General features: G+C 39.3%; 1 protein-coding gene across 20 annotated transcripts in view; it reads right to left on the reverse strand.

Moving 5' to 3' along the window:
* The window catches only part of PUM1 (pumilio RNA binding family member 1), a 157,507-nt gene that overhangs the window by 82,233 nt on the left and 56,236 nt on the right, over positions 1–19,038 (reverse strand). For 14 of the 20 annotated variants that reach the window (XM_049878539.1, XM_049878538.1, XM_049878537.1 and 11 more), the window contains 2 exons: positions 2,801–2,909; positions 1,643–1,821 (listed from right to left, as the gene is read on the reverse strand). The exons of 4 other annotated variants lie outside the window; for them this stretch is intronic. In XM_049878539.1, the coding sequence (XP_049734496.1) occupies positions 1,643–1,821; positions 2,801–2,909 (288 nt within the window). The remainder of the gene's footprint in view (positions 1–1,642; positions 1,822–2,800; positions 2,910–19,038) is intronic. 2 more of the 20 variants (XM_049878528.1, XM_049878542.1) reach the window with 1 other exon arrangement.

The raw sequence follows: 19,038 nt of genomic DNA on the forward strand, positions 1-19,038 counted from the left end.
TCTTTCCATGAGACAATAGGCAAATGATAATTTGGCCTGATCCTGTTCCTCATATCCAAGGAGTAGATCTTGTTCTTTCCAAGTAGCCTCTTGGGAAGGGTCAAATAAATGAAGCATTTTCCTATCTGATCCACAGGCTACTAAACCTGACCTAAGTCTCTGCATGGTCAAAAGACCCAGAAGCAATCAGGTCAGTTTTAGAAAGGCCAGAACTCAAGACGAAAGCCTCAGTTTAGTCCCTTCATCTTCCTAAGGGTTATTATAAAAATAGAAGATTCTAATTAGGTTAAATTCCTCACACCAAACTTCTAGACATAGGGCTGAAAGAAATCCATGCTGGCCTCCTGAATTAAAGTTCTTCACTTAATTTTTTCTAGCCATAGTCCATGTCAGTCGAAGCATCATCTATCCATAGTAAAGCTAATTCCATACAGATTTTGGTTACCTCAGATACAGCCCATTCTTTCATGCCAGCCAAGTAAGCAACCATTCATTTAATGCCTGCTAACGTGTTAAAGAGTTATACTGGACACTTGTGGAAACCGCACCAAAAATGAACTACTATTACTCTAGAGAAACTTAAAGTGGAAATGGGGAAAACAGGACAAAGTCTCTGAAACCTAACAACAGATGTATGACATAAAAACACTGGGCAACAAATGCTATAAAATAGAGGAGGAAAGAGTTACAGAAACAAAATCATTAATATGATTTTGACTAAAGATTCCTTAAATGACTGCCAACAGGTAATATCAGCCAAAAAGACTTCAGGGAGAATGGTCCTCAAAAGGGTAGAAAACAAGCTGAGTCAGGAGAAAAGGTGGGTAAGCAGATTCAGGGTACCTCTCATGGCCTTCCTAGCTGTGACCTGGAAGATGAAACCAGTCATAGAACACAAAACGTGGAAGACTCAAATGGAAATGCATCTTCTCGATCTAGAAATTTAAGAAAGATGATGTAAGAAAGAACTAATGTTGAGAAAAGTTATCAAAGATGCTTGAGGAAGACTAAGATTTGAAATGGGAAAGCCTATAGACAGAGAAACTGCTTTGGCTATAATTTAGCATCAGACAGGTCAATGAATCAAAAAAAATTAATCAGGAAAAAACTGCAGATAAAGAATTCACAGAACTTCTAACTTCCTGACAGGCTGAGTGTGAAAAGCAAAGCTGTTCAAGGAGGACCAAAGATAACTCTATAATTAAAGCCTAGCTGCCAAGTAAGAATGATCCCACACATCTGATCCATTTTAAGGGTCCTTGGAGCTTGACAAATAACTGCTTTCAGATCCGGAATTCCCTACTGACATCCCAGCCTGCTTTCCTTTCCTTTTTCTTCCATTTCTTTTTTATTTTTGCTTTAAACCAAAAATGGTATTTTCTAGTAAACCAATGAACTGAGATCTAGATTTCAGGTCTTGCCTAGTATTACTATCTATGTGTCATGAAAAATATCATTTCTCTATTTTTAAAAAATTTACATCTTCTACTATGTTTGCTGAGCTCTAATTACAATAAAAATGTTTTAAAATATCCTGTAATATGTGCTATGAATATCTAAGGAAACTAAACAGGCATATTTTGCTTTAGGAGAAAAAAAAGAGAGAGAGAGAGATAGGAACAAGTTCCTCAAGCCAACTTACAAATCCTCCTTTTCTTAGACAGGAATCGCCCGGGGATGAGCTCAACACATACTCCACCATGCTAACGCCTAGTCCCCCACTCTCCGATCGTGGGGACAGTACAGAATTGACCTCACTGTTCACATGGAAACTCTGACCAGGTCTTCTCTGCACCATGATTGGCTGGGAAACTGAATGATCTACAAAAAAGATACACAAACATGATACAGTGCAGCCAGAGGCTCAAACAAATTATGAGTGATGTCTCATGGATAAACCACAATGACTGGGAATCAGGAAACCTGCCGTGGTCAGTAGAGCCACACATCCTGTTGCTTTTTTCCATAAGTATGATATTCTACATAAGCTAAGGAAACGGAATACATCTCACTTCTCCAGGATAGCAGAGGAATACAGCAGTTCACATAGCTAGTTTACCTAGCTAAATGGATAAATAAATGGTTCCCTTCAAGCAGCAGAACTTCCTTTTAATATATCTTATTGGTAATGTTACTAAAATAAATGTGATTTTACTGCCCTTTAAAAACATATATACACAACATAATCTGATCTTTTTCTTATCAGTCACTGTCATCATGAGGACCCATTCTTACATTGTGCTGTAACAGCACAGGACCACATCAGCTTTTGAGTGTTCTGTCTTCTCCCTCCCTATCATCTGTCACCTTTGCTGCTCTTAGTGTATCTGCCTCTACAAGTTCTCCCCATCCCTCTTCAGGGGTAGTCTGTCAGAAGAACGCCTATGCTCAACAACTTGATTTGGCCCCAACCACATTTAAAGAGATCACCCATACAACGTACACAGGGGCAAGGGGGAAAAAAAAAAATACAAACTTCAAATGGCAGGCATGGGTTTTCTAATTCCATGTATGCTGACAGCAGTACAGAATAAGAAGGTTATAGCTGAAATTATGGTCATTTCAAACAAGACTATTCCCCTGTGGCTAAAATTTCAATAAAATATTGAAGATTTGATTTTACATTAATTATGTTTTAATAAATTACATCATATAAGCTCCTTAATGGCAATTATACCACAGGACAGGACATTGCTTGACATGTTTGTGTCACTGATATAAAATTCATGACTTGCCAACTGCTAGGAAAGGAGCTCTAAGACAGGCATAAATCACAGTACAGATGCTAGATCTAGATTACCTGATGTTCCCCAGGCACTGTCTCGCCATTGATCACCCAGGAATATTCCTTTTGGTCCATCTTTGCTGGATTCATCTGTTTCCCAAAACTTTTTACCTGGCAAGAGCTGCTGCAAATTAAAAATAATAGATGCTTTTAAAGAATTCATAAAGGATGAAAGTACAGCAGTCAACACTTTCTTTTAGACAAGGGTACTGAAGATGCTCATGTGCCCTGAAGGTGTTCTAACTATTGTGGTTGGAACAATACTACATATTTGGTAAAAGTCATAGAGAGGCCTAAGGCAAACAAGGGGGACGCAGATCATACCATCGCAATGGAGGCTCAGCTTCAATATCTAGAATTATTCACTTTAAAACCTATGCCAAGATTTTTAAAGAAGATTAATATTGGATCTATAAGCTAACTGCTTCCTAAGAGGACTCATTGAAAAAGGAAGTGCTCACAGCTATTAAAACATTTCTGCCTATATATGTATTAATTGATCAAAGTTACTCAAGCTGGGGTCTGAACACAGATTTATTTATGCTAGAGGTAAAATTCACCTCCTTTATACACAGAGATTCTAATGGTCAACAAATCACTTTTAATACCAGAAAGGATAAAAAAAAAAAAAAAAAACTTTCCAACCACATTAACCTGTTCCAAGATTTTGGAAGACAGGAAAAGCTATTCCCCCATTACTGGAAGAGAAATAAAATCTCTCACCCTCAGTTACTTTTAACAATGCTTGGTAATGACATTAAAGTGGCTTCACAAAACATTCTATGCTTCATAAAAATGCAGGTATCACATCACTGGCCCTGAGCCAGCAGGAGAACTTTAAACTGGCTTCAACCAAAGAAATGGAAAGTACTTTTCAAGCAAAACACAATACAGTTTTGCACACCATCAAAGCATTAGTGACCCAAGTTACAAAGTAAAATTCCACCAGATCTTCTTTCTGGTCACCAGCTTTACTCACTAAAATGCACCCTCTTATTTCTTCTGATTATGTTTTCATTTCAACTGCTGTTACTCAGAAAACTCAGAAGTTTGAGGTAATACTTAACCACTGGTTTTGAGCTAAGAAAGGCACATCTGAAGACTTGAATTTCTCAGAGGAACAGCCTAAAAAACCAGAAAGCACAAAATATTTGCTTTCCTCTTTGACACTTTCCAATTTATAACCCAATGATAATAGAGGTGCCCTCACTGAAATGAAACTCAGTTTTTCAAACCTAGTTTCTGGGTTTCTCAGCATAATTTATCCTTAAATATTTTTCCATAGATCTATATTATGGACCTGAGTTACTACCTAAACCAAAGTAGTTCTCCGGGCTCTAATTTATTTTCTAGTCAAACAAAATCATGAGAAAATACACATTCTGGTCTGACACTTAATAGCACAGTCATATAGCTTTAGTTGCTTAAAGATAAGCAGTTATAAGCAGTCAACTCCTTAGTATGTCTCTTGGGTTCATTCCCTAAAGAAGACACAGGCATAGATGGTCCCTTAACTTGAGGAGGTAACTTGAAGGTAATAAATAGAAGGGAGAGCCTAGACTAAAGACAAGTTGTGGAGTCAGGAAGCCCCGAACTAGACAACTTTGATGTGCCCTAGGACAAATTAATGAACTCTCCTGAGCGTCACTCTCTATTTTACTGATGAAAATATTTTTCAAATTGTTGTGATAATTAAAGATACTGTTGGTGAGTGCCTGGCACAATGTCTGCCACAGTAGGTTCTCAATAAATGGTAGCAGATATTAATTACACGGACTCAGTGGCATTACACCTAGACAAAATAGCTGTCATATCGCAGAACGGACACTGAGAACTAACATAAACTATGCAAGGGACAATTCAAGAATTCTCGTTTTTCTCCTTTGATCTCAAAAATGTCCTCTCGGAAGATTACAAGTAGAATTTCTTTCCCCATTAGTTGTATCCTTTCCAACTAATATCCTGATTTTTCTCCTATATTTTATAGGGAATGTGAGCAAAAAGGAGTTGCTCATTTGTAAATGCCAGCACAAGGGGCACCCCATTTTTTAATTAATTTTATATTGCAAATAATAGCGGAAAGAGGGCGAAGGTGATCAAAAATATTCATTATTGTCCTTAAATTTTCAAAGTGCTCATCCCTCTCCACAGAAACTCAGAAATCTTTATTCAAAACTCAGGGAACAGCATCTAAAAGTATCAGCCACCACTTTGAAATATGGTCTGCCTTGTCCATAATTTATCAAATTGCTTACTGAAAGCAGCAGCCCCTGAGCTCAAGGCTTCAAAAAAGACTTTAGGGATTCTATCATTTTTCACTGTAGCTTTCCACATTGTCATAACGTGCAAAGCCAGCAGAAGCAGGTGAACATAAAGCAAGGGTGTTTCCAGGCCAAATTCTCTCAAAAGGGGAACAACAATACAGAAAATATGTAGCCAGGTGCTTTACAAAAAAAAAAAAGAGAGAGAGAGATTCTACTTCAACGTAATAATTGCAACAAGGAATACCAAAACCTACTACCAATGAGTCAATTCCAACTCGTAGTGACCCCATGTGTGACCCCCATATGTGTCAAGAGTAGAACTATACTCTATAGGATTTTCAATGGCTAAAATCTTACGGAAATGGATCAGCAGACCCTTCTTCCACAGTGCTACTGGGTGGGTCTGAAATGTCAACTGTTCTGTTAGTAGCTGAACGCGAACCGTTTGCACTACCCTGCGACTTTCTTAACAAGTCCCTAGCTCAGACACCAAGATGCAACTATTGTTCCCACTATCAACAACCAATAAAAATATAAATCCCAGACAGATGCTAGGAGCATCCAAAAAAGTACTAGAACTCCATGTGGTTGGCAAAGTAGCAGTGAGAAAATCAATCAAGTATTATCAATGAAAACAGCAATGACTGAAAACTCAATTTGAAAGAAATAAAGACAAAGGAGGTGGGAGAAGAGGGTGGCAGCGTGCTAATTTGAGAAGAAAAAAATGTGTAAAGTATGAGTTACAGATACCAGGGTGCTCTTCAAAATGGGAAGAAAATACTGGACCAATGTACCCAGAAAAACGCAGAATCAAGCTTAGCAAAGCTCTTCAGAGTCTGCGGATACTACACGCTAGTTGCCGTCAAGCTGACTCTAACACACGGCAATCCCATACGGAGAACTGGGCTCCACAGAGTTTTCAACAGCTGATTTTTCAGAAGTAGATCACAAGATCTTTCTTCCGATGCACTCTGGATGGACTTCAACCACCAACCTTTTGGTCAGCAGACAAGCACGCTGACCATACGCACCACCCAGGGGCTCTACAGAATGTTTGTTGCTATTAGGTACCGTTGATTCCGACCCAGAGCCGCCCCAGGCACAACAGAACGAAACACTGCCTGGTCCCTACTCCATTCTCACCATCATTGCTATGTTTGAGCCCACTGTTACAGCTACTATGTCAGTCCAGTTCGTTGAGGGTCTTCCTCTTTTTCGCTGATCCTCTACTTTACCAAGCATGATGTCTTTCTCCAGGGACTCGTCCCTCCTGATAATATGTCCAAAGTACATGAGAACATGGAACCTAACATTTCTCTTTCCTCCAGAACATATCCAACTATATCCCTCAGCTGTTATGCTAAGCAGCTTCTGTAAATGAGTTCCAATGATTTTTGCCTTCTGGTACTCAATACCTTATGTAACCTAGTGACTTGCTTTTAAAGAACAGAATAAAGCAAAAGTGATGATTACCACTTTCAAGATTAAGATACAAAGGACTTCCATCCTCCTGTTTGTACTCTCTTTATCTTGCCCTCTTGCTTGCTCGCTTTGATGAAGCCAGCTGCTATGCTGGGAGCTCTCCTATGGAGAGGCCAGCATGGCAAGGAAAAAGAAAAACCTCTGGCCAACGGTTCGTTAGGAGCTGAGGTTCTCCATCCAAGAACCTAAGAAGAACTGAACCCTGGCAACATGAGCTTAGAGGCAAAGTCTTCCCTAATTGAGCCCTGAGATGACACAGCCCCGCTGACACCTTGTTTGCAGCCCGCGAGGGACCCTGAAATCGAGGCCCAGCAAAGCTGTGTCTGGGTTCCTGACCTACACAAACTATGAGGCTTAAACAATCATGTTGTTTTAAGCTACTAAATTTTGGGGTAATACATCAACAGTTAAACATACAGTTGTAAATATGCAGAGGGTGTTTTCTTACATTCAAAACATTTCTTTAGGAATTTGCTTTCAAGGAACACTCCTTGTCCCATTTCTAATATATAAATCCAAGTACTGGAAAAATCCTTTTGAATTTGTAACAAAGTGATTACCTCCATTCCATTTTATGTTCTCCTGTACCTTGTCATAGGGTCCCTTTTTGTATTAAAAATGACTGCCTTTTTAAATTCTGCATAATCAAACAGACTTAAACCTATTAAGCTTACTGAGAATTAGTAGCAATCATTTATACTAGAGTCAACTAAAATAAAGACATCTAACTGTTCGAGTATGATCATATTAAAAAGAGCTAGAATCTACTGAATTATAAAACAAAGTGATGATGTGTTATCCAACTGTTATTGCAAATCCAAGAGAAACCTCTCTGGAGGTAATGCCATCCACAGCATTGGCTAGAACATCCTGGCTCAGCAACCCACCCACATAAACACCAAGAGTTGCCAAACGTTCACTTAAGCCATACCTAAATTCAATTTTAAAAAATTTAAATATAACTAGCGTACGAAAGCTGGAGCTCTATTGGCGCAGCAGTCAAAGTGCTTGGATTCCAACTGAAAGGCGGACAGTTTGAATGCACCAGCCGCTCCCCAGAAGAAGTGGCAGTCTGCTTCTGTAAAGACAGCCTTGGAAAACCCTATGGGGGCAGTTCTACTCTGTCCTATAGGGTTGCTATGAGTTGGAATCAACTCAACAGCAGTGAGTTTGATTTCTGGAGTGTATAAAAATATAGTTCCTGCTTACCCCACCAAAAACTTGGAAATAAAGACTGCCCTTTGACAAGACAAAAAGCCACAGATCACAGCAGAGGTTTATGAAGTTCACTTTAAAGGAAGATTAGGCAATAAAAACATTAAAAGACTTGACAATTCTAAAGGAAAATAATGGGAAACAGGAATTGGTCCAACAAAAGCAAAGAAAATGTAAGTGAGTCTGCTGTAAGCAGTATTATCCAGCTAACACATTTAGGGAGAAGGCACATGACACCCAAACAGTTCTATTCCTATAAAACCAATTCGTGCATCAGGCTGGATAGGACCTTGATTACAGTAGACACTAAAAACATCCAAGTAACTTCCTTGGCTCAGAGTGCTTACCAAGCAACCTTCTTAGGAGAACTTGGCTTCCTCCTATAGCCAAGTTTGCTGAGCACTGAACACAATTATCCTGCCCACTTGAGTTATTATTTCTCTTTACAAATTCAAAAACAGCATTTTGTTTTTTACACATTAGTCTCTTGTGGTTCTGGTTAGTGTAGGTCAATCCCCAAATCCAATTACCTCTAGAATTTAGTAATAAAGTCTATTTCAAGACCTACAAACTGAGAGCCCAGGCTGCGGAGTTCCTACTCTCCCCTGCAATGTAACTAGACCTTGTACACTTCCTTGTAATGTCCCATTCCTAATACTCCCCCAACAGACTGTTCTCAAATCTTTAGGAGAAAAACACAGCTTGAACCACAGGTTTGTAAAAGAAGACTTTAAAAGGTAAAGAAATCCATCGGCTTATTCATGAGGTTCCTGGGGAACGAAACTGCAATCAAGCACTGGCTCATAAGCAAGGCTAGCCACTTATTCAAAGACAGTGTTCTCTTTTTACATCTAACAAAGACGATGAGACACAAAGCCACACTGGCACCATCAGTCACCAATAAACCCCAAGGAACAACTTCTTAAACAATAAAGGGCTGAGAGCATCAAGAACCTCTAGGCTTCTTATTTTAGGAAGTAATGTATTGATAAAGCACACATGAGCATTTTGAAATAAAAAATAAGTTTTAAAAAAAAACCGATTTTAAATTCCAGCTGTGCAAATTTAACTCCACTAAGCCTCCATTTTTCATCTATAAAATGGGCTGTTATGAAGATTAAATGAAATAAAGTGTGTAAAAGACTGAAACAATGCTGAACTCACAGTAACCACACACAGAGTTAGCCGCTACTATTAAAGAACAAAGTACCAGCCGATAGATTTCACACTATTAATGTTTTGCCAATGAAACGCTCCTACGTTCTCAGCTAGCAGATGTGGTAAGCACAGCATCACGCAGCCCACTTCAGGACAAATTCCATAAAACTGAGAACCCCTACAAAATACCAGGAGCCCTGGTGGCCCAGCGATTAAGCACTTAGCTTCTAACAGAACGGTCAGCAGTTCAAGCTCACCAGCACCTCTGCAGGAGAAAGACGTGGCATTCTGCTTCCCTAAAGATTACCGCCTTGGAAACCCTATGGGGCGGCCCTACTCCCAGGGTTGCTGTGAGTCAGAATCCACTCATAGGCAATGAGTAACAAAACACTGCAAGAAAAAAAGGATTACAGCCTTGCAGAAATTAAGGAGAGACAAGACAATTATTAAGGGCTGGTCTTGTTTGATTATACCACCATTAATATTTGCATAGGGAAGCATCAGTGAGGTTTGCAGATAGGCACCAGATGGGCATTCCAACAACTACTCTGTGCTCAAGAGGAATAAAATATTAGGCAACTATGTACACACTCAATACAGGTTTCAGAGAGCTGCCTCTCAGAGTGGAGATCTGGCTCCTCAAGGAGTACTACTCAAGGGATGCAACAAACCCTACAGGCATGATCTGGTTTGATCCTGTTGTTACTTGACAACTCAAACATAAGCTTAGATTCACTGGAATGTAGCCAATGCAAGAGTCAAATACCTGATACTTATCCACTTGGTAAGAAATATCCAAAAAAAAAAAACCTTTTTTAAAATCTCTTTGTAAATACTCTCATTACATTAATTGAGAGACTTTGACATGAACTCAGAGAATGCGCCTTTTAAGAACTGACTGAAATGAAGTATTATTAATAACCACTGATAGTCACATGTCATAGGGCTCTGACTGACGAAAGCTGTGTATAAATTTTCAGAAGTCCCTACTCAGAACCTTAATTCCCTGGGGAGTTATCTGGCCCTCCCTACCATGTCATAGGGCTCTGACTGACGAAAGCTGTATATAAATTTTCAGAAGTCCCTACTCAGAACCTTAATTCCCTGGGGAGTTATCTGGCCCTCCCTACCACAGAGGGCTGTTGAGGAATCAAGGTGAGATAAGATAGAAAGTACTTTCATAAATACTATGAATTATACAGACAAAAGTTACTACCAAAGTTTTAACAAGAAATCATTTTACCCCTATTAAAAATATATAAAAGTATAAATCAATATCCTTTACAAGGCTTTAAAAAAAGAAAGTATACCCTGGTGGCGTAGTGGTTAAGTGCTACGGCTGCTAACCAAAGGGTGGGCAGTTCGAATCCACCAGGCGCTCCTTGGAAACTCTATGGGGCATTCTACTCTGTCCTATAGGGTCGCTATAAGTCAGAATCGACTTGACAGCACTGGGTTTGGTTTGGTTTGGTTTTTACCCATTCACATAGCTGCTTGTTAGTGTGGTGGGATGTTGGATGACATTTTTTATAAAATATACTTTTATTAAGATTTAGAATTTTGCACTAAATAAAAATTGAAATTATATTAATATGCAATTCCCTGCAAATAAGGCATTTTCTTTTAAGCAGACACAGTTCACTTCAGCATAATTTCAAAATAAATACCAAAGGCTAGGGGCAACTTTATGGAGAATGCTCATACAGTATGTTTAAGGTAATTTTAACCAAGCAGATATAACCAAACTTAACTCATTTTGAAAACTGCAGCTTAAATAAGGAATGGTGAACACAGTCAACGATTTCATCAAAACCAGTTATTTTTTAAATTAAAAATAACTAAGTACATAAATAAAGAAGCTGATTTTAACTTTTCTCTCTTCCAGTTAAGGAATATGATCTTTCAAGTTCATCTTTCAAGTATGTACTCCCTAAGGTAAGTGTCCTGCATTCTTTTTAATCAGTTACTCAATACTTACAGGTAAATATCATTTTAGAATATTTTTGCCCTGTTTTATTTAATTCAAATCACGAAACGAAGAACCAACACCTACTACAGTTTCTTCACATTTCTCCACTAAACATCATCACGGCCTGAACTTCTGCATCTGGTGATTACTGCTTTTCACCCTAGATGATGGCAAGATGCTTACTGCTGAAAAAAGCCTGCCGTATTAATGGTCTCTTCACAAAATATCTTTTGATGAAATATAATACATTCCTTTTAAGAAAATTTTAATTTTTTACATGACTATAATTATGCAGCACATAAAATTAACAAATGTTTTTTAAAGTATTTTCCCAGGCTGGTATTAAACATTCTTCATAAGCACTATTAATAGCTGAATCTAATACCTTTGAAAAATGCTTCTATCACTAACGATGAAGTCAGAAAAATCACTGAGGCCTGGTCAACGTGGAGGTAAACCAATCTCTTCCACATTGGAAAAATTGACATTGCTTTTCTAGCTACTGAAAAATTTTAGAGTTACAGCATCTGAAGTACTTGCTGTTGTCAGATGCCATCTAGTCGGTTCTGACTCACAGCAACCTATGTACCACAGAAGGAAACATTGGCCAGCCTTGCCACATTCTTAAAATCCTTGTTATGCTTGAGCCCATTGTTGCAGCCACTGTGTCAATCCATCTCGTTGAAGGTCTTCCTCTTTTTCACTTACCCTCTACTTTACTAAGCATGATGTCCTTCTCCAGGGGCTGATCCCTCCTGACCACATGTCCAAAGTATGTAAGCTGCAGTCTCACCATCCTTGCTTCCAAGGACCATTCTGGTTGTACGTCTTCCAAGACAGATTTGTTCGTTCTTTTGGCAGTCCGTGGTGCATTCAGTATTCTTCACCAACACCACAATTCAAAGGCATCAATTTTTCGGTGTTCCTTATTCATTGTCCAGTTTTCACATGCATATGATGTGACTGAAAATACATTGGATTGGGTCAGGCACACCTTAGTCTTCAAGGTGACATCTTTGCCTTCAACACTTTAAAAGAGGTCCTTTGCAGCAGAACTGTCCAATGCAATGCGTCTTTTGATTTCTTGACTGCTGCTTCCATGGGTGTTGATTGTGGATCCAAGTAAAATGAAATCCTTGAAAATTTTAATCTTTTCTCCATTTATCATGATGTGGTCCAGTTGTGAGGATTTTTGTTTTTTTTTATGTTGAGGTGTAATCCATACTAAAAGCTATGGTCTTTGATCTCCATTAGTAACTGCTTCAAGTCCTCTTCACTTTCAGCAAACAAGGTTGTGTCGTCTGTGTAGCACAGGTTGTTAATGAGTCTTCCCTGTTCTTCTTCATACAGTCCAGCTTCTTAGGCTATTTGTTCAGCATACAGATTGAATAGGTATGGTAAAAGGACACAACCCTGACACACACCTTTCCTTGTCCTGTCTGAACAACCACCTCTTGATCTGTGTACAGGCTCCTCATGAGCACAATTAAGTGTTCTGGAATTCCCATTCTTCGCAATGTTATCCATAACTTGCTATGATTCATTCACACAGTTGAATGCCTCTGCACAGTCAATAAAACACAGGTAAACATTCTTCTGGTATTCTCTGCTTTCAGCCAGGATGCATCTGACATCAGCAGCGATATCCCTGGTTCCACGTCCTCTTCTGAATCTGGCCTGAATTTCTGGCAGTTCCCTGTCGATATACTGTTGCAGCCGCTTTTGAACGATCTTCAGCAAAATTTTCCTTGCATGTGATACTAACGATATTGTTGGATAATTTCCGCATTCAGTTGGATGGCCTCTCTTTGGAATAGGAATAAATATGGATCTCTTCCAGTCAGTTGGCCAGGTAGCTGTCTTCCAAATTTCTTTGCATAGATGAGTGAGCACTTCCAGCGCTGCAGCTGTTTGTTGAAACGTCTTAACTGATATTCCGTCAATTCCTGAAGCCTTGTTTTTCGCCAATGCCTTCGGTGCAGCCTGGACTTCTCCCTTCAATACCATCAGTTCCTGATCATATGCTACCTGTTGAAGTGGCTGAATCCTGACTGTTTTTTATATAATAACTCTATGTATTCCTTCCATCTTCTTTTGGTGCTTCCTGCGTCATTTAATATTTTACCCATAGAATCCTTCACTATTTCAACTCGAGGCTTGAATTTTTTCTCCAACTCTGCATATGTCATTATAATACTCCACTTAGTCTTCCTGAGCCACTCTTTGAAATCTTCAGTTCTTTTACTTCATCATTTCTTCCTTTTGCTTTAGCTGCTTGACATTCAAAAGCAAGTTTCAGAGTCTCCTCTGACATCCATCTTGGTTTTTTCTTGTTCCTTTCTGTTTCTTTCAGTAACCTCTTTCTTCATGGATGATGTCCTTGACATCATTCCACAGCTCATCTGGTCTTTGGTCATTAGCGTTCAATGTGTCAAATCTATTGCTGAGATGGTCTCTAAATTCATGTGGTGTATACTGGAGGTCGTATTTTGGATCTCGTAAACTTGCTCTGATTTTCTTCGGTTTCAACTTGACCTTGTATATCAGCAATTGATAGTCTGTTCCAGTTGGCCGCTGGCCTTGTTCTGACTGATGATGATATTGAGCTTTTCCATCATCTGTTTCCACAGATATAGTCGATTCGATTCCTGTGTATTCCATCTGGCGAGGTCCATGTGTATAGTCGCTGCTTATGCTGGTGAAAAAAAAGTATTTGCAATGAAGAAGTCATTGGGTTTGCAAAGGTCAATCATGCGATCTCCGGCATCATTTCTATCACCAAGGCCTTATTTCCCAACTACCAATCCTTCTTCTTTGTTTCCAACTTTCCCGTTCCAATCACCAGCAATTATCTTGATCGAACATGCATCTTGATTGCATGTTCGATCAATTTCAGACTGCAGAAGCTGATAAAAATCTTTAATTTCTTCATCTTTGGCCCTAGTGGTTGGTGTGTAAATTTGAATAATAGCCATATTAACTGGTCTTCCTTGTAGCCGTATGGATATTATCCCATCATTTACAGGGCTGTACTTCAGGATAGATCTTGAAATGTTCTTTTTGACGATGACTCCAACACCATTCCTCTTCAAGCCGTCATTCCCAGCATAGTAGACTATATGATTGCCCAATTCAAAATGGCCAGTATCAGTGCATTTCAGCTCACTAATGCCTAGGGTTATCGATGTTTATGCATTCCATTTCATTTTTGACAATTTCCAATTTTCCTAGATTCATACTTCGTATATTCCACGTTCCAGTTATTAATGGATGTTCGCAGCTGTTTCTTCTCATTTTGAGTAGTGCCACATCAGCATATTAGGGTCCCAAAAGCTTTACTCCATCCATGTCATTAAAGTCGTCTCTACTTTGAGGAGGCAGCTCTTCCCCAGTGGTCTTTTGAGTGCCTTCCAAACTGGGGGCTCATCTTCCGGCAGTATATCAGTGTTCCGCTGCTATTCATAAGGTTTTCACTGGCTAATTTTCAAAATTAAGACTGCCAGGTTCTTCTTCCTATTCTGTCTTAGTCTGGAAGCTCAGGTGAAACCTGTCCTCCATGGGTGACCCTGCTGGTATCTGAATACCTGTGGCATAGCTTCCAGCATCACAGCAACACACAAGCCCCCACAGTACAACAAACTAACAGACACATGGGGGCTGAAGTAATTACTGGTATCAAAATGTATTACTTGAACATGCCCTGAAATGCACAGCCTGCATTAGTCTCTAGTGGGAAATAACAAAAAAGTAGTAGAAAATATTATTTGCATTATGTTCTGAAAGAATATAAAAGATTTAAAACAGAAAAAAGAAAAAACAAAATAAAACAAAAGACCCTACCGGGAATCAAACAGATACAAATCCAAGGCAACTTAAGATAAGCACATTACCTAATAGTTTGGTACAGACTGCTAAACTTCTCAACCTATTACAAATGATAAAAGAACAGTATCCAAGCAAGTAAGAAATAAACCTGGGACGGGACTGTTCAAGGAATGTCTTAAAGGAGGAAGGATTTAAAGTGAACAAGAGAATGCAAAGAACTTTTCACAAAGAGCAAAGACAGAAGTAAAAACAAGCAGGACAGCCACGGACATGGGGAAACAGTAAGGAGAGGGTGAAAAAGTACAGCTACTGCCACTTGTCAGTGAGGCTTTATGGAGCACCAAGGAGTTGAGCTCTAATCGAACCCACCCCAAACCAAACCCACTGCCATCGAGTTGATTTCACCTCATAGTGACCATGTAGGACTGGGTAGAACTGCCCCATAGGCTTCCCAAGGCTGTAAAACTTTACAGAAGCAGATTACCACATCTTTCTCCCATAGAGCAGCTGGTGGGTTCAAAACTCAAACCTTTCATTCAGCAGCTAAGCGCTTTAACCACAACGTGCCAGGGCTCCTTCCTAATCCAACAGGGAGCTAACATAATACAAGTTCTTTTAAAAAGGTAAATCTGTTTTTCACAGTTGCAAAGCACTGTTAGTCCTTTAACTTCCTTTCTATGTTGATATTTAACCAACTTGTTGTTTTTGTTAGTTGCCATCAAGTCAATTCCAACTCAAGGAGACCCCACGTGTGCAAAGTAGAACTTCTCTGTAGGGTTTGCAAGGCTGTGACCTTTCAGAAGCAGATTGCCAGGCCTGTGTTCCGAGATGCCTCTGGGGGGTTTGAACCACCAACCTTTCGGCTAATAGTCAACTACTTTACCATTTACACCACCAAGGGAACCAAAAAGATAAATCTGATAATCCTCCATGAAATGAGGTAAATGGAAGGCTGGGAGGCTAAGCAAGAGATCAATGCAGTAATCTAGGCAAGAAATGGGAAGAGAAGGGATCTATGGAAATGAGGGTAAGGAAGGAACAAACTGCTGCTTAGATGCCTCTCTCAGCTTTCAGAGCATAAAAAAAAGTTATATAAATTTCAGAAGTGAAGAGTCATAGATTCATATCATTCTGTTACGATGATCAAGAATGAAGCCACTACTAATCTTTAAAATCTACATGTTACCGCAAAAACTCAACAACAAAAAGACAACCCAATTAAAAAATGTGCAAAGGGTATGAACAGGCACTTCACTAAAGAAGACATTCAGGTAGCTAACAGATACATGAGGAAATGCTCACGTTCACTGGCCATTAGAGAAATGCAAAACGAAACTACAATGAGATTTCATCTTACTCCAACAAGGCTGGCACTAATCCAAAAAAAACACAGAATAATAAATGTTGGAGAGGTTGTGGAGAGACTGGAGCACTTATACACTGCTGGTGGGAATGTAAAATGGTATAACCACTTTGGAAATCGATTTGGCACTTCCTCAAAAAGCTAAAAATAGAACTACCATACGATCCAGCAACCCCACTCCTTGGAATATATCCTAGAGAAGTAAGGGCCATCACACGAACAGAAAGATACACACCCATGTTTACTGCAGCACTGTTTACAATAGCAAAAAGCTGGACGCAACCAAGGTGCCCATCAACGGATGAATGGAAAAATAAATTATGGTATATTCACACAATGGAATACTATGCATCGATAAAGAACAACAATGAATCTGTGAAGCATTTCATAAAATGGAGGAATCTGGAAGGCATTATGCTAAGTGCAATTAGTCATACGCAAAAGGACAAATATTGTATGAGACCAATATTATAAGAAAACTCAAATAGTCTAAACAGAGAAGAAAATATTCTTTGATGGTTACGAGAGCCGGGAGGGAGAGGGGGACTCACTAATTAACTAGTAGACAAGAACTAGTTTAGGTGAAGGGATGGCCAACACACAATACAGGAGAGATAAGCACAACTGGACTATGCCAAAAGCAAAGAAGTTTCCTGAATAAGCCCAACGTTTCGAAGGCCAGAGTAGCAGGGGCAGGGGTTTGGGGACCATGGTTTCAAGGGACATCTAGGTCAACTAGCATAATAAAAACTATTAAGAGAACATTCTGCATCCCATTTTGGAGAGTGGCGTCTGGGTTCTTAAATGCTAGCAAGCAGCCATCTAAGATGCAACAATTACAAAGACACAAGGTAAGTATGAGCCCAAGGGTCAGAATGGGCCACATAAATCAAAGACTACATCAGCCTGAGACCAGAAGAACTAGATGGTGCCCAGCTACAACCAATGACTGCCATGACAGGGAGCACAACAGAGAATCCCTGAAGGAGCAGGACAGCATTGGGATGCAGACCCCAAATTCTAGTAAAAAGACCAGGCTTAATGGTCTAAGACCAGAGGAATCCCAGAGGTCATGGTCCCCAGACCTTCCGTTAGGCCAAAACAGGAACCATTCCCAAAGCCAACTCTTCAGACAGGGATTGGACTGGACTACAAGACAGAAAATGTTACTGGTGAGGAGTGGGCTTCTTGGATCAAGTAGACACATGAGACTATCTGGCTAGCTCCTGTCTGGAGGGGAGATATGATGGCTGAGGGGCACAGAAGCTGGCTGAATGGACATAGAAACACAGGGTGGAGAAAAGGAATGTGCTGTCTTATTGGGGGAGAGCAACTACGAGTATATAGCAAGGTGTATACAAGGTTCTGTATGAGAGACTGACTTGATGTGTAAACTTTCACTTAAAGCACAATAAAAATTAAAAAAAGGAAAAAGAATGAGGCCACTAAGCGTACACAAGCCAGTCTACCACTGATACTCTTTTAATCAGGAATCTTCTGTACAGTCAGCTGAGTGCAAAAGGCTAGATGAAAATAGGATCCGAGTATGGTACTGCAAGTTTTATAAGTCCAATGGGTAAAGTTTTGAGGCTGCCCTGAAGATTCAGATGGGTGTTAGTAAGAGCAGAAAGCGCAATCAAGTAGAGATAAGAATAATTTGGTAGCTCTTAAATTTTAGGACAACCACAAATTAGACAGAATTGCAAACAGAAGGCTCCTCAATTGATAACTACTGTTAAACTCCAAAATGCACTCTTTCCACAGAATCACAAGGGTTTCCCAGCGATCGTTTCTTTTTTTATTCAACATTTTATTGTGGTTTGGGTGGAAGTTTACACAGCAAATTAGCTTCCCGTTCATCAATTTATACACAGTTTATTTAGTGACATTAGTTGCAATCCCCCCAATGTGATGGCATTCTACCCACTTCCTCCTTGAGTTCTCCATTTCTATTCACCCAATTTTCCGGCTCCTTCTTGCTTTCTGAACTTTGTTTTTGAGCAGATGCTGCCCTTTTGGTCCTGTGTGGTTGATTGTTCTTTACCACACCAAAGAACAAAATCACTGTCAACAACTTCATCCTTGAAACCAAGCACACAAGAGACATGGTTCATATTTTTACAAAGCACGTTCTTAAAAAAAAAAAAAAATTTTGGATACTGTTGGCTGTCTCAAACGCTTATGTTATTTTATCATAAATTAACCTGGACAAGCTCCACACCAATCTTTTCTCCACTGCACATTTCCTCCTGAGTCCACTGAAAGAATAGCTTTCTTTATTACCACCTCAAGTTACTGGAATAAAATCAAAGAAAGTAGCACTGGAACAGAGTCAAAGAAACATTTTTATTGTCTTCATAAAACTTGTTAGACTGACAGTAGAGTATGTTCAGAAAATCATGAAATGCCCAGGATAAATCAGGCTTTTCTGTATGATGTAGGAATAGCATGTAAGGAAACAGAGGACTATGTTTTAAGTCACCTATAAATAAGGTCATAAGTTTTTATATACATATAAACTATATGTATTGATCTATAGCATAACATTCATGTTACAATACATCTACACCTTAATAATTTAAACATGATTCTTTAATAATTACATTAAATACTTGAGAGCCCACTGTGCTAAAGATAAACTCCCAGATCACTTAGGAAACCTGTAAACCTCAAAAATAAAACCATGAAACATCTAGATTCGTCCATGATCAACCCATCCTCCCTCACATCCCTAAAGCAGGAAGGAAACAGCTTGACTAAGAGAGGAGAAAGAGCCCTTCACCTCAAGATGGGACCAAATAATACTCAAACCCACTCACAGACCTAGTCACAGCCTCAGAATATTTTTAATTATTGAACTGACAAGAATCTCAATACGCCAGAAATGGACAAGTGTCCTTTTTCATTCATTCCAAGAGATGAAAATTCCATGGATATGGTTGCTATATATATGGGGAATATCAATACAGAAAACAAA

This window comes from Elephas maximus, chromosome 3 (genome assembly GCF_024166365.1).
Source record: "Elephas maximus indicus isolate mEleMax1 chromosome 3, mEleMax1 primary haplotype, whole genome shotgun sequence".
Classification (NCBI taxonomy): domain Eukaryota; kingdom Metazoa; phylum Chordata; class Mammalia; order Proboscidea; family Elephantidae; genus Elephas; species Elephas maximus.